This window comes from Crocodylus porosus, unplaced genomic scaffold (assembly GCF_001723895.1).
Source record: "Crocodylus porosus isolate Cpor-Errol unplaced genomic scaffold, CroPor_comp1, whole genome shotgun sequence".
Classification (NCBI taxonomy): Eukaryota; Metazoa; Chordata; order Crocodylia; family Crocodylidae; genus Crocodylus; species Crocodylus porosus.
In genome coordinates, this window is record NW_017728927.1 from 454,781 (window position 1) to 467,680 (window position 12,900).

Below are 12,900 nucleotides of genomic sequence, written 5' to 3' on the forward strand. Positions count from 1 at the left end.
GCTGCCAAATCAGGACAGAGCAAAGGAGAGGTTTAAATCATCTGTACATGTATGCTCATGACTTATACTCTATCTAGTTTGGCCATGTCTCAGGCTTTGCATGGGTGATGTAATACCTAGGCTGAAAGCATGATGCAAGGTCCAGAACACTGAGAGCCTTATAGACACTTCCATTTCTGAACTTAGCAGCCAAACAGCAGGTTTTTGTTGTTGGGGTTTTTCTTGTTTTGTAGGTGAAGGGACTGATCATGAAAATGTAAAACTTTTTTTTTCCTGTCACCTAGATACATATTTACTTTTTGGTCTAGTGAACAGAGACTTAGGAAACCAATGTAATATAAAATCAGTTTAATTTTTAAATGACAATACTATGATCTAAATCTGCAATTATCCAAAACAACTTATATTAGTAATTGGGAATTTTGGTTGTCTTTTAGCTTCTCCTTTTTACTTTACACATTTAGCTACTCTTTTTCCTTGGAGTCTCAGATTGGCAGAGACTCCCTATGCCTGAAGAAGGATGACTGTGCCCAAAAGCTTGCTAAGAACTTTTTTCCAACTACTCAGTTGGTCTAACAAAAGATCTTGCATCTACTCAAAGAACCCTGTCTGTCTATTATTAATTCAAATTTAATTTAATTTATTAATCAATACATCTGTGGGACATGTATATGTTTCCATTTAAAAGTCATATATCACTCACGTAATTCAAATATTTTAAACCAAACTTCTCTGTTTTCCTGTCACTTCAGGCTGCTTACCAGTGCCAATGGGGCTTTGTGTGCAAATACCACTCAGATCCTGTGTATTCACTGCATCCACTTGAAAAGTGGGATAATCTGCAATTTGATCATTTATAAACTCTCCTTCGTAAATATGTCCATTCTTGAAGACAAACCTTCCCTAGAGAGAAGAGGAGGCTCTTTGTTTTTATTTATATATATATGTGTAAAAAGATCACTAGAAAAGAAATGCCCTCCCTAGCACTTAGAAGGCTTCCTTCTGTAATCTAAATCAAGTTTAAATTGCAATCCATGAGATACTGCAAAGTGAAGGATGATAGTTACACTCTTGTGCAAAGAATGTTGAGGTCAAGTATTAAATATCTGTTCAATGCATTTAGAACAGTTTGCAGCTTTTCACAACAGACTGTGCCTAGATTTTGGCACTTTAGATAGGGCTGGAAGCACCGTATTCATGTGGGTGTGACCTTGTGCAAAGGCAACTTGGAATCTTCTGGAGGAAAAAAGTGCATCAGATATTAAAACTGACCTTAGCCAAAAAGACAAGAGAAAGTGAAGGCTACTTTTGAACCGAGAGGCTGAAAAGAATCAGACATATCTCATGCACTGAAAAAAAACTGTGTTAAAACATGTTTCATCATATACAAACTGTGATCCTCCGCAGCAGTCTGATCCAGTGCCCAAGGAGCTTAATGGAAGGACTCCCCTTGACTTAGTAATCACTGTAATTGATGTGTGCACTTAGCAAAATGAATGAGGTTTTCCTTGAAGAAACCTAGCCATCTGCTACAGAGGGCATGTCTACACATGATATTAACATGCAGAAACAAACTTCCCAATGAACTGCAGAGATCCCAGGTGCACGGTTTACCTGTGCGCCTGGACTGCAGCGCATTGAGAGGGACTGCAGCAGTCCCAGCTGGCCAGGGGCTCGGTGGGGAGTGTCAGCCCAGGGTTGCTCCAACTGGCCTCAGTGTGCTGTGGTGGGGATGGCTAGGGCACAAAGGTGTGTCAGTGCAGGGCTAGCTGGCACATAGCTCCTGCACTGAAGCATGCTTGTGCCCCAGCCAGCTGTGCACAACAGCTTATGAAGAAACAGCCTACATGTGCACAGCTGTTCATGTAAAAACTCCACGGTATTTACAAGTACTACCCTGCTGTGGAATGTATTGGTTTTTGTGGAATGTATTGGTTTTGTGCAACCTAATAAAGGCATTGGACATTTACTGCAAAGTTAATTAGTCGACTGCGCAGTAAATGTCTTGTGTAGACACAATCAGAGCCTCTTTCACTATCATGGCATTTTATTTCTCTCATTACTGGTTGATACTCACAAAGCCGTGCTTTTTATTGCAAATCCATTCTCCATCATACATTGCTCCACTGGCATAGATGAACCTTCCATGCCCATGACGATCACCCTTCACAAAATTTCCTATGTATTCATTCCTCAAAGGATACTGAGACCCAGGTATTCTCTTCAGAAACCAGGTGTGGGTACCATACCCATGCTGAAAAAAATATAGGCTATTATAAGAACTCTACTCTGGTACAGATCTAGTTTCACAGAAAGGAGGAAAATAACTCTGGACACCTGCTGATAATTACACTAACTGGGATTCAATACATCTCTGGGGTGCCCCAGCTATGACACAAGGTCTCCAGTGGCAGCTGTGGGAAAACATGCTACATACATCTTTATTCTACCTTTGTCTTAAAATACTGAATTTAGATACCAAGCTAAATGACTAATAAGGTGAGATCTACATTGCCATAAAAGCAGCTTTATATAACTTGTTCATTCGAAGGGCTTTATTTCCAATGAAACTTGCATACTATGCCACTCGACCTGCCTAGTGCAGCTCAGGTATTGAAGGAAAGGAAGGTCATACCTGTATGCCATTTGCCCATTGCCCAGTATACTCCTGATTTATTGTCAGCCACCTCATCCTTCCTTCCCCATGGCGTACATTTTTCTCCCACTGACCTTCATATATATTTCCTGATTCATAGCTGCATGAAAACAAAAATAAAATCAATTATTTAGCCATTGGATAAACATAGACAAAAATGGGGGAGGCTGGCACAAATGACAGGTAGATGCACAACGCCCATTGACTTTCAAGGAGAGTTCCACACTTTTGCTTGGGGGAAAAAGGCAATGCTAGAAAAAAGAGGATATGGACTCCCAAGAGGGTAGAAGCTAGCAGCTTGTTACTTCTGGCAATAAGCAGAAATCTTTACCTCCACACGCAGTGGTTCGTCTGAAGAACAGATATACAGCCCTGGTAACAGAGAGGGAGGAGCATGTTCCATTGGCCAGACAACCTCCACCAAGAAGCTGTGATGGGTGGTGGAGGTGGTGGTGGTTGGAGACTCCCTTCTGTGTGGAACGGAGGGAGCCATCTGCCAAATCTGATCTGCTGTCAGAGATATCACGGAGGAATTACCAAGACTCATCCAGCCCTCTGACTACTACCCCATGCTGCTCATCCATGTGGGCACCAATGATACTGCCAAGGGAGACCCTGGGTAAATCAAACAGGGCTCTGGTTGCAAGGGTGAAGGTGTCTGGGGCTCGAGTCATGTTCTCTTCAATCCTTCTGGTCAAGGGAAAGGGCCCAGGCAGGAGCAGATACATCCTGCAGATTACCTCGCTGTGCAAGTGGTGTCGCCAGCAGAGATTTGGCTTCTTCAACCATGGGATGCTATTCCAAGAAAGATTGCTGGGAAGACATGGGATACACCTGACAGAGAGGGAAGATCATCTTCACAGATAGGCTCGCTAACCTAGAGAGGAGGGCTTAAACTAGGTTTGCTGGGGGATGGAGACTAAAGCCCAGGTACATAGGGAAGGGGCAGACCTGAAGGAAGAGCAAGCAGGAGGGGCAATAGGGGAGGTATTCTCATACTTCCTGAGAAATTAGGGCAATCATCTAGTTACCTCAGATGTACCTGAATGCAAGGAGCCTGGGAAATGAGTAGTAAGAATTGGAAGTCCTTGCACATTCATGAAACTAGAATACAACTGGAATAACACAGACTTGGTGGGAGCTCGCATGACTGGAGCACTGTCATAGATGGGTACAAACTGTTCAAGAAGGACAGACACGGAAGAAGAGGAGGAGTTGCACTTTATGTAGAAGAGCCATATGACTGCTCAGAGCTTCAGTATGAAACTGAAGATTAACCTTAACCCATACACTTTCAACAGGTTGGAGGGGAGAGCAACAAAGATGATGTTGCGGTGGGGGTCTCCTATAGACCACCAGACCATGAGGAAGTGGCGGATGAGGCTTTCTTCAAACAGAAAGCAGACGTTTCCTCATCACAAGCCCTGGTTCTTATGGGGTACTTCAATCACTCTGACATCCACTGGAAGGGCAATACAGCAGTGCACAGGCAATCCAGGAAGTATTTGGAGAGTGTTGGGACAACTACCTGGTGCAAGTGTTGGAGAGGCCAACTAGGGGACACGCTCTTCTTGACTTGCTACTCACAAAAAGGGAAGAATTGATGGGGAATGTAGTAGTGGATGACAACTTGGACAGCAGCAACCACAGGATCCTGAGGAAAGGAAGGGTGGAGAGCACCAGAGTAAGAACCCTGGACTTCAGAAAAGCAGACTTTGACTCGTTTAGGGAGCTCATGGGTAGGATCCTCTGGGAAGCCAGTCTGAGGAGTCCAGGAGGGCTGTGTGTATTTTAAAGAAGCCTTACTGAGAGTGCAGGAAGACTAGCAAGTATGGCAGAAGACCAGCTTGGCTTAGCAGGGAACTCTTCAGTAAACTAAATCACAAAAAGGAAGCTTATAAGAAGTAAAAATTTGGGCAAATAAATAGGGAGGGGTATGAGAGCATTACTCAGACATGCAGGGATGAAGCTAGGAAGGCCTAAGCGCAACTGGAGTTGCAGCTACCAAGGGATGTGAAGGGTAACAAGAAGGGTTTCTACAAGTATGTCAGTAGCAAGAGGAGGATCAGGGAAAGTGTGGGTCCCTTACTGAATGGGGGAGGAAACCTTGCGACAGAGGATGCAGAAAAGGCTTAAGTGCTCAATGCCTTCTTTGCCTCAGTCTTCACAGGCAAGGTCAGCTCCCAGACTACTGCACTGGGCAGCAAAGTTTGGGAAGGACGTGAGCAGCCAATAGTGGCAAAAGATCAGGTTAGGGAGTATTTAGAAAAGCTGGACATATACAAGTCCATGGGGCTGAACAGGATACACCTGAGAGTGCTGAGGGAGTCGGCTGATGAGATTGTAGAGCCACTGGCCATCATCTTTGAAAACTCATGGCAATTAGGAGAAGTCCCAGACGATTGGAAAAGGGCAAACATAGCACCCATATTTAAGAAAGGGAAAAAGGAAGATCCAGGGAACTACAGACCAGTCAGCCTTACCATCCCTGGAAAAATCATGGAGCAGATCCGCAAAAAATCCTTCTCAACATACTTGGAGAAAAAGAAGGCGATTAGAAACGGTCAGCATGGATTCGCCAAGGGCCAGTCATGCCAGACCAACCCGACTGCCTTCTATGGTGAGGTGACTGACTACATGTGGGGAGACCAATGGATGCGATATACCTTATTTTTAGCAAGGCTTTTTGATATGCTCTCCCACAACATTCTTGCAGGCAAGCTAAGAAAGTATGAGCTGGATGGAGTGTACAGTGGATAGAAAAGTGGCTGGAGCACTGGGCTCAAAGGGTAGCAATAAATGGCTCGCTGCCTAGTTGGCAGCCAGTATCAAGTGGAGACAACAGAAGACAACAAAAATGGTTACAGGGCTAGGGGACATGACTTCTGAGGAGAAGCTAAGGGCACTGGGTAGAGAAGACGAGACAGAGAGGATTTAATAGCAGCTTTCAACTACCTGAAGGGGGTTCAAAAGAGGATGGAGCTGGACTGTTCTCAGCAGGGTCAGGGGGCTGTGGGTCAGGAGTGAGAGGCATGGGCACAAGCAGGGGCAGGACACCGGCATATCAGGGCTGCTCAGTGCCACAAAGCAGCACCACAAAGTAGCTGGACCCACATCCTGGTGAGCAAAGCAGGCAGGGAGAGCTCTGATTTCCATAATAAAAAAACTCAGAATTAAACACCAATATTTATAAGTATGTAAAATTTATTTTATTATAATGACTGAGGCACTGGTAGGCTTCCAAACTGCTTTCAAATTGTAAATTTATCATGGAAACATTGTATTCAACTGATACCAATACATACATAGTGGTGTCTTGTTTTAAACATGGAAAAACATGGATTTGAGGGGTTTTTAAAATCAAAGAATGTTGGATCTTTTTTGTATCAAAGATTTTGCAATTGTTTTAACAGAGAAAAAACCAGGATCCCTGCTGATAATCCAGGGACATGCAAGACTTCAAAGGAGATAGCTGTGTTCAAGGTCTATGCACAGAAGTCTAACTTCAACATGCAAAGGAGTGGGCACTGAAGTCCTGCTTTACTGAGCGGTCTTGAGACCTACTATTTATAATGGGAGAGAGAAGGCCAGTAGATTTTGAAAGTCATGCTCTGGATCAACTAATTCTGCCTGTAGATGTAAAGCTATTGACAGCAATCCCTCAGTTGAATATTTATACACTGGCGTCTGACTGCAGCGCATAAAGACTTCACATTTGTTCAAAACTCAGGGGATTTTACTAAAAATTTCAGTTGTTCTAAGGATGGGAAAGTAGGGGCTTGACTGCACTTATTGCTTACATGGTGCTTTCAATCTACAAAGTAGTTCACAAATATTAGCCAATTCTCTGTTCAATGTAGGTCTGCTGAAAGCAAGCAAAACACGTTCTCATACACCTGAGAGGTGTAGAGAGAAGTCAAAATGATTTCTTTTAAACTGCTGTATAATGTTTACTGTGCCATTCTTTGATTATTTCATCTTCAACTGGCCTTTTTTTTTTTTTTTTTTTTACAGAAAATAATAGCTGCATTTTGAGTAGCTTTAAATGCTTCTACAACCAGCAAGTCAGAGGAAAAATCAGGTCTACTGCATAGAATGCACAGACTGTACGTTAATGTATCAAATAAAAGAGATTTCTGAAGATCTGCTGAACAAAAGTGTTGTTACACCTACCATCTTATCCCCCAGCCCTCTTTGATGTTGTTTACCCAGTCACCATCATACAAGGAGGTTCCTTCTTGATTATAATAAATAGTACCCTGAAACAAGCAGTATGATCAGTTTAGTAAATCACCATCTAAATATTCACATAAATGATTTAACAATATATTGCATACACCAAACAAAACAAGTACCACACGTACTTAAGAGTTCTCTTGGCAGCAGTTACTAAGAAACCGCTGACAATTTATGTTAAGAGCAATTGAGTCTAAAATAAAATAAATCCTGGTATTCTCATCAACATTAGCTACAGACTTAGATAAGACCATGGGTCAACTAGGCACCTTAGTATGATCCTATTCAATCTTGCCCGAGTTGCTGAAAAATTGTTAATGCAAAAAGTGGGGTGGGTTGTGCTCTCTACTGCTTTTTGTAATCTGGTTTGAAGCAAACACAAAAAGTGTGTTAGAAAAACAGATGCACTGAGAGTTTTCAGGGACTTAAATAGGGTGAAATAGGATCTGGCACTATGTGTTCAAAAAAGGCTTATTACATTAATCCAAAAATTGCCATCCTCCTCAAATCCTTTGGACACCAAGAATGCTGTCACAGCTCTGCTACTGCTGCAATGCAACTAACTACAGCAAACATTCTAACCTGGGTCACAGCCTGGCATATGCAAGCTAACGACTTAGCTATTACTGTACTTATTCACGTACTTAAGCTATTATTTTCAGTGCACTTAGAGAGTGAGGTTTGGTTCACTGTCCTTTTCCCAATGCATCCTGAGCTGCTATTACTACCGAGGTTTATTTTAATCACACAGCCTCAGATTCTTAACTTCTTGACTGACCTGGTCACCATCCAATTAGAGGTGCCAAAAAGAGCAAGAGACATTTATGATTGCTAATTAATTTTACAGCAGTGGAGTGTCTGACATCCACTGTTTACTCTTTCTAATACAAATAAGCACTTGATACATTAGAGTGGGGATTTTCAACCTTTTTTAGTCTAAATACCCCGGGCGGCCGAACGCTGAGCAGGAGGAGGAGGGGGGTAGCACACAGCCAGACTTTTATCCTAAACGTCAGTAGCCTGAATGATACTTTTGTGCTTCCTTCATTTACCTTCCCATGTCTTTTGCCTTCACACCATTGGCCGATATAAGAAACTGGATGGGTTCCACTCTTGTACATGCCAAATCCATGCCTTACTCCTTTTGTGATCTCTCCTTCATATACACTGCCATCACACCAGGTATAAGTGCCATTATACATCTGAACATTCTTAACAAAAGTGCCCTAAGAGATTAAATTAAAAAAAAAAACCTGATTATTCACTAAAGCAAGGGACGTCCAAAATAAAAAGGGGACCTTGCAAGATCAATTGGGTCCGGTCCTAATGTCTGTGAAATCTATGAAAGTGGGAGCAGCTGCCCGGGAGGAAAAGCCCCATCCAGGAGCTGGCCTGAACTAGCCTGCAGAGAAGTCCCAAGATTAGTTAATCCTTAGGAGAAGTTCAGAGATGAATGTTATTTCATCTTACTACTAATTTTGGTGGTGGTTGTTGTTGCTATTATTACTAAAAGCAGAGCACAGGAAGGAAGCAAGTTCAGACTTTACGTATGTGGACTATCTGTTCAGAGCAGTGGTTCTCAACCATGGTGCTATGGAATCCGTGGTCTCAAAAACACTCTGACTTGTTGTGGTCTTTCTGAGTTCTTTGCAACAGAAGAATTGCTCCGTTATTTTTCTGTAATAAAAAATGAGTGAAAACTAAGAGCTGGAATTTTCTCAGCGATGCCTCAAGTCTAACAAGATTGAGAACACTGGTTTAGAATAAGTCATAAAAAGAAAATGTTTCATGGTGTCCAAACAAACAGGAAAAAAAAAAATTTGTGAGATTTTTTACTTTTAGAACACAGCTGCTACCATTATTTTTTCTATCTCTGACTGTAATCATCCCCTGCAAAGTACATGCTCTCCTTGAATTTGCGCATTTAGACCATAACCAATTCTAATGGTGCACTAATAATTAATACAAAACTTTACCTCATACTTCACTCCATCAGCCCATGTGTAAGTCCCTTGTCCATGCATAAGCCCTTCAGAAAACATGCCCTTGAAAATAAAACACATACTATCATTTTTATGTCTTAGTCTATAACTACCAGATAATTTTGGGAGCAGTAACATGTTCTAATTAAAAGCCTTCCACTATTAGCACCAAATTAAAAAACTGTTAACGCCAGCAACTCTGACAGGAGTTTTAGCTGCCCAGTCTTCAATTAAATCAAAAGGAGGAGTAGCCTGCTCACTTGCAGGGGAAGAATTTGTCTCATTATACTTGCTGATATACTCACCCTGTACACACTTCCTCCCTCAAAATATGCAACACCTTCTCCTTCATACAATCCATGGACTTTTTCTCCTTCATAACTACAAGAAAAATAAACTAAACTAAAGATTACATTTTCATATCACCATGAGTAAACCTGAGACAATGGCAGTTAAAAAATGGATTCTACACATCTCCCTAAGGAGGGATGTGCATTAATGTCACCAAGCTACCTTACATGTGAAGCAGCAGCAAACATCTAATTACGTGTCCCTTTCCATAAACACTACCTGTATGCTTCCAGTGAAATTTATTTTCTCTAAATAAAGCCTGAGGAATTGGACTTTAAGGCTGCTTGCAGATGTTAAAAAAAAACAAACATAACCGTGCTTTACTGGAAGCAGCAGCATGTTACTGCAACCTGGCTCAGCAGTATCTGTAAAGACAGGGTGGTTCAAATGGGCTTTTTGGCTCTTTTAGCTAAAGCTGATTCAATGAGTTATTAGATAAAGCACCAAAAAAGCCCCACTAAAGGACTCAATCTTTACAGTTGTCAGGCAAGCCAGGTCGAAGCTACCTCTTCTGAGCACGTGTCGGGCTCAACAAGAATGCGCCGAGTTCAAGGTAAAGCAAACACATGGTTTTTGCTTTAGTTTTAATGTGCAAGCACCATAAACGAATGACTAAGAGTATGAAGCAATGTTCTAGGGCCAGGACCCAAGGCTATAGTAAACACTCCCATTCTCCACGTGTACTCAGGTTCAGGTAGTCTCACAAATCTAATGGTGTTAAAACAAAGCCTCTGGCCCCATTCTTATTGCCTATTCAGTAATCAATGGAAATACCTTCCTACATGGTCAGTCTGCTGCTGTACCACTGTGCAGTGGAGCTTTGAGGGTCCATATACACATGCACTCACAAACATAACAAGTTATCAGTATTTGCTGACGCACCATGCATTCCTGCCTGGTGCCTTTTAGGCAGAAAGTTCCTTAGCATAGGAGTGTTGTCCACATCTGTGTCATATCAGATATATCAGGGCTATTTAAATAATAATTCTCTGTAAGGGACATGTTTCTAACTAAGCAGCCATACTTCTAACATACCTTTTTACAATAAGCTGAGTTAGAACAGGCTCTTCATAGTACTCAACAGCCTCTTGAACCACAGATTCTTCCACCTCTTTTGATTCTTCCTGGGACACCAGTGTGTTTGGCTGTATTTCTTCCACTTGATTTACTGAGGTCTGTAAACCTGGGAGCTTAGACAAACTACCCTCATGTGAAGGCACAGGAGGAGGGGGGAGAGGCACAGATTTTTCAGCCTTTTTGCTCTCTTTCTTCTTATCCTTAGCCATCGTTTTGAGTTGTTCCAAAGCTATACTTTTTCCTGACTAAAAATCACGTGAGATCCTGTGGTCGTCTTATGCAAGAGGTTTAATCTTCAAAACCTGAACTTATTTAACTGGAAAATAAAATGAGAAAAGCAAGTAGCATGATCAAGTCTGGTTTCCTTCCTCTTGCTTTCCAAAAGATTAATATTTTGGAAAGCAGTAGAAGAGATTTTTGCAGTTACCAACATACTCAAAATTAAAAGTTTCATGTGCTTCTACTTAAAATGAGGGTGGAAGAAATGCTGCATTAATATACTTTACTTGATATCTAAAACTTGCACTATGAGAATTTATGAAAATAAGGGTCATGTTGGGCAGTCACATCTTGGTGACTTCAGCATGAAAGTGATAGAACAGTTCAGGTGCCTACAGTCACGGCTTCCATTGTTTTCATGGTTAACGCTTCCTTATTTTGTATACCTGATTCTGTGGGCAATAATATTACATGCTGCATTAGGTAAAAATGACTTAGAGGCAGCAAAAACACTCATTAAATCCTCATCGCTATTTGGTTACAGCAAATAACATACTGAAGCAAAAAGCCAAAGCTGTCATTACCTTATAGCTATTAAGCTGTGAAGAATACTATGAGACTAACTTCCCAAGCCTAAAAACAAAGCTAGAAAACTTTTTGGCTAGGAGAAAACAGTTTACACACAGCCAGCTGCACTCCATGCACCCACCTCAGGTTTTATTTGCATAATCTTTTTACATCCCCCTGACAAGCACAGGAGAAAAAGAATATATATTCTAGGATTGAAGCTTAATAAAAATTGCCCTTAGGAGTTTCTGCAGGGTAATATTTAACCATTAGGAAGGCTCATTTAGCAGCCATGAAGCAGTTAACCCAGCAGCTGTAAGACCCTGTGCTAACTTTCTATACTAGCAAAGGGAGAGTGGGTTGCCTACAGCTGACACCCAGCACTTATCCCATGCACAAAACCGGTTTTGCATGTATTGCCAACTTACACTGCTAGAACTTGGGGGTTCATCTTCACTGGCTCTAAGCTGTGAAAACAGGCTGTGTAGGCACCAGCCCCAGATTAGCAAAGGCCCATTCACCCATTCACTACTGCACGCAGCAGCTCCTGCGGCTGCGTCCCAGGCCTGATGGTAACTATAGTAACTGTCTTCCAACCAATCAAATACTTGCAGTTCTCTTAAAGAAACCAACACCCATTTCCTCCCCTCACAAGGACATTTGTTCTCCTCAAGTGCTACACCCCAGCATTCTGCATAGGCAGATGTGCACCAGTCCGTTGCCCTTTGCTCTCTTGTGCTAGGACACTACAGCAGCCTCCATCCGCTGTCATCGCATGGCTGCCGTGCACCCCAGCATTCCACTGTGGTACAGTCCAAACTGTACCCTCCACATGCCGGTATGGTATAGTCCCCAATCCCCCTGGTATCATCCTGCAAAATGCAAAAATGTAACTAATGACATTAAACAAAATCGTTTCAGGATAGGAGATGTGTTTTTTTTCCTCAAGGCAGGCAGCACAGCAGGTGCCAGGCACACCCAAGGGAAAAGCTTTTTCTTCTGGTGTCTCCACTTTTCATTTGCAATTCCTTTAAAATGGTGTGACAGTGTTTGCAATATTATTTTGCAGTACACACAGCCAGAAGCACTACACTACTACACTGGCTGCCCACCTGCTTTTTGGAAAATATATTTGGCCAATTCATTTTGTTTACTAAAAACACTGGATGGAGAATAGTAGTTGAACAGCACTGTTCATTATACACTGAGAGCATTTATTCACAGTACAATACAGACCCTTAGGAGTAGTCAGGAGATCAACATAGTTTCTGATCAACTTCACACAATTCAGGGGTAAAACCAAGAAAACGCGCCTCTTCAGTCATCTAGTCCTGCACCCTATCCCTGAAAGGACAAGTACAATGGCCCAAACTCACTCCTCTATGAAAGGCATGGCCACAGAAATGCAAACCAAACCAAAGACTTTTAGGTCAGATCTTGTAACCATTGAAGTCAGAGTTTTACCATTAACTTCACTAAGCAGAAAATCTGGACTCCTGGCTCCTAAGTATCCAGCATAACAATTACTTGGATCCTATAATGGAAAAGGTTGGTGAGATTCATTCTCAAAAAGGAATCCCTGTTCTTTAAAGAATGTTATGGGATAGGTTTCAGTAAAGTGTTGCTTGAGAGGAAAAGGTTAATATTTAACAGTCAATTCCTTCCCTTGATTCCTTGGCACCAGTATTTAAAGTTTCTCACTACTAAACATTAATGCAAACCATAATTAACATTGCAAGACAAAAAAGATGTTTAATTCTTTTGCCTACCTATATAGCAATTCTGATTTCTTTGAAACAGTAGAAAATTAAC

At 41.8% G+C, this 12,900-nt stretch overlaps 1 protein-coding gene across 2 annotated transcripts in view; it reads right to left on the reverse strand.

Moving 5' to 3' along the window:
- Positions 1-11,611, reverse strand: part of LOC109314840 (radial spoke head 10 homolog B2-like) — a 43,641-nt gene extending 32,030 nt beyond the window's left edge. The window contains exons 1-9 of one of the 2 annotated variants that reach the window (XM_019542174.1): positions 11,517-11,611; positions 10,261-10,618; positions 9,180-9,255; positions 8,869-8,937; positions 7,945-8,118; positions 6,830-6,915; positions 2,636-2,756; positions 2,078-2,254; positions 762-903 (exon numbers count right to left, since the gene is read on the reverse strand). In XM_019542174.1, coding sequence (XP_019397719.1) covers positions 762-903; positions 2,078-2,254; positions 2,636-2,756; positions 6,830-6,915; positions 7,945-8,118; positions 8,869-8,937; positions 9,180-9,255; positions 10,261-10,511 — 1,096 coding nt within the window. In that variant the 5' untranslated portion in view covers positions 10,512-10,618; positions 11,517-11,611. The remainder of the gene's footprint in view (positions 1-761; positions 904-2,077; positions 2,255-2,635; positions 2,757-6,829; positions 6,916-7,944; positions 8,119-8,868; positions 8,938-9,179; positions 9,256-10,260; positions 10,619-11,516) is intronic. The other variant, XM_019542173.1, reaches the window with a different exon arrangement.
- Between the last annotated feature and the right edge of the window lie 1,289 nt (positions 11,612-12,900).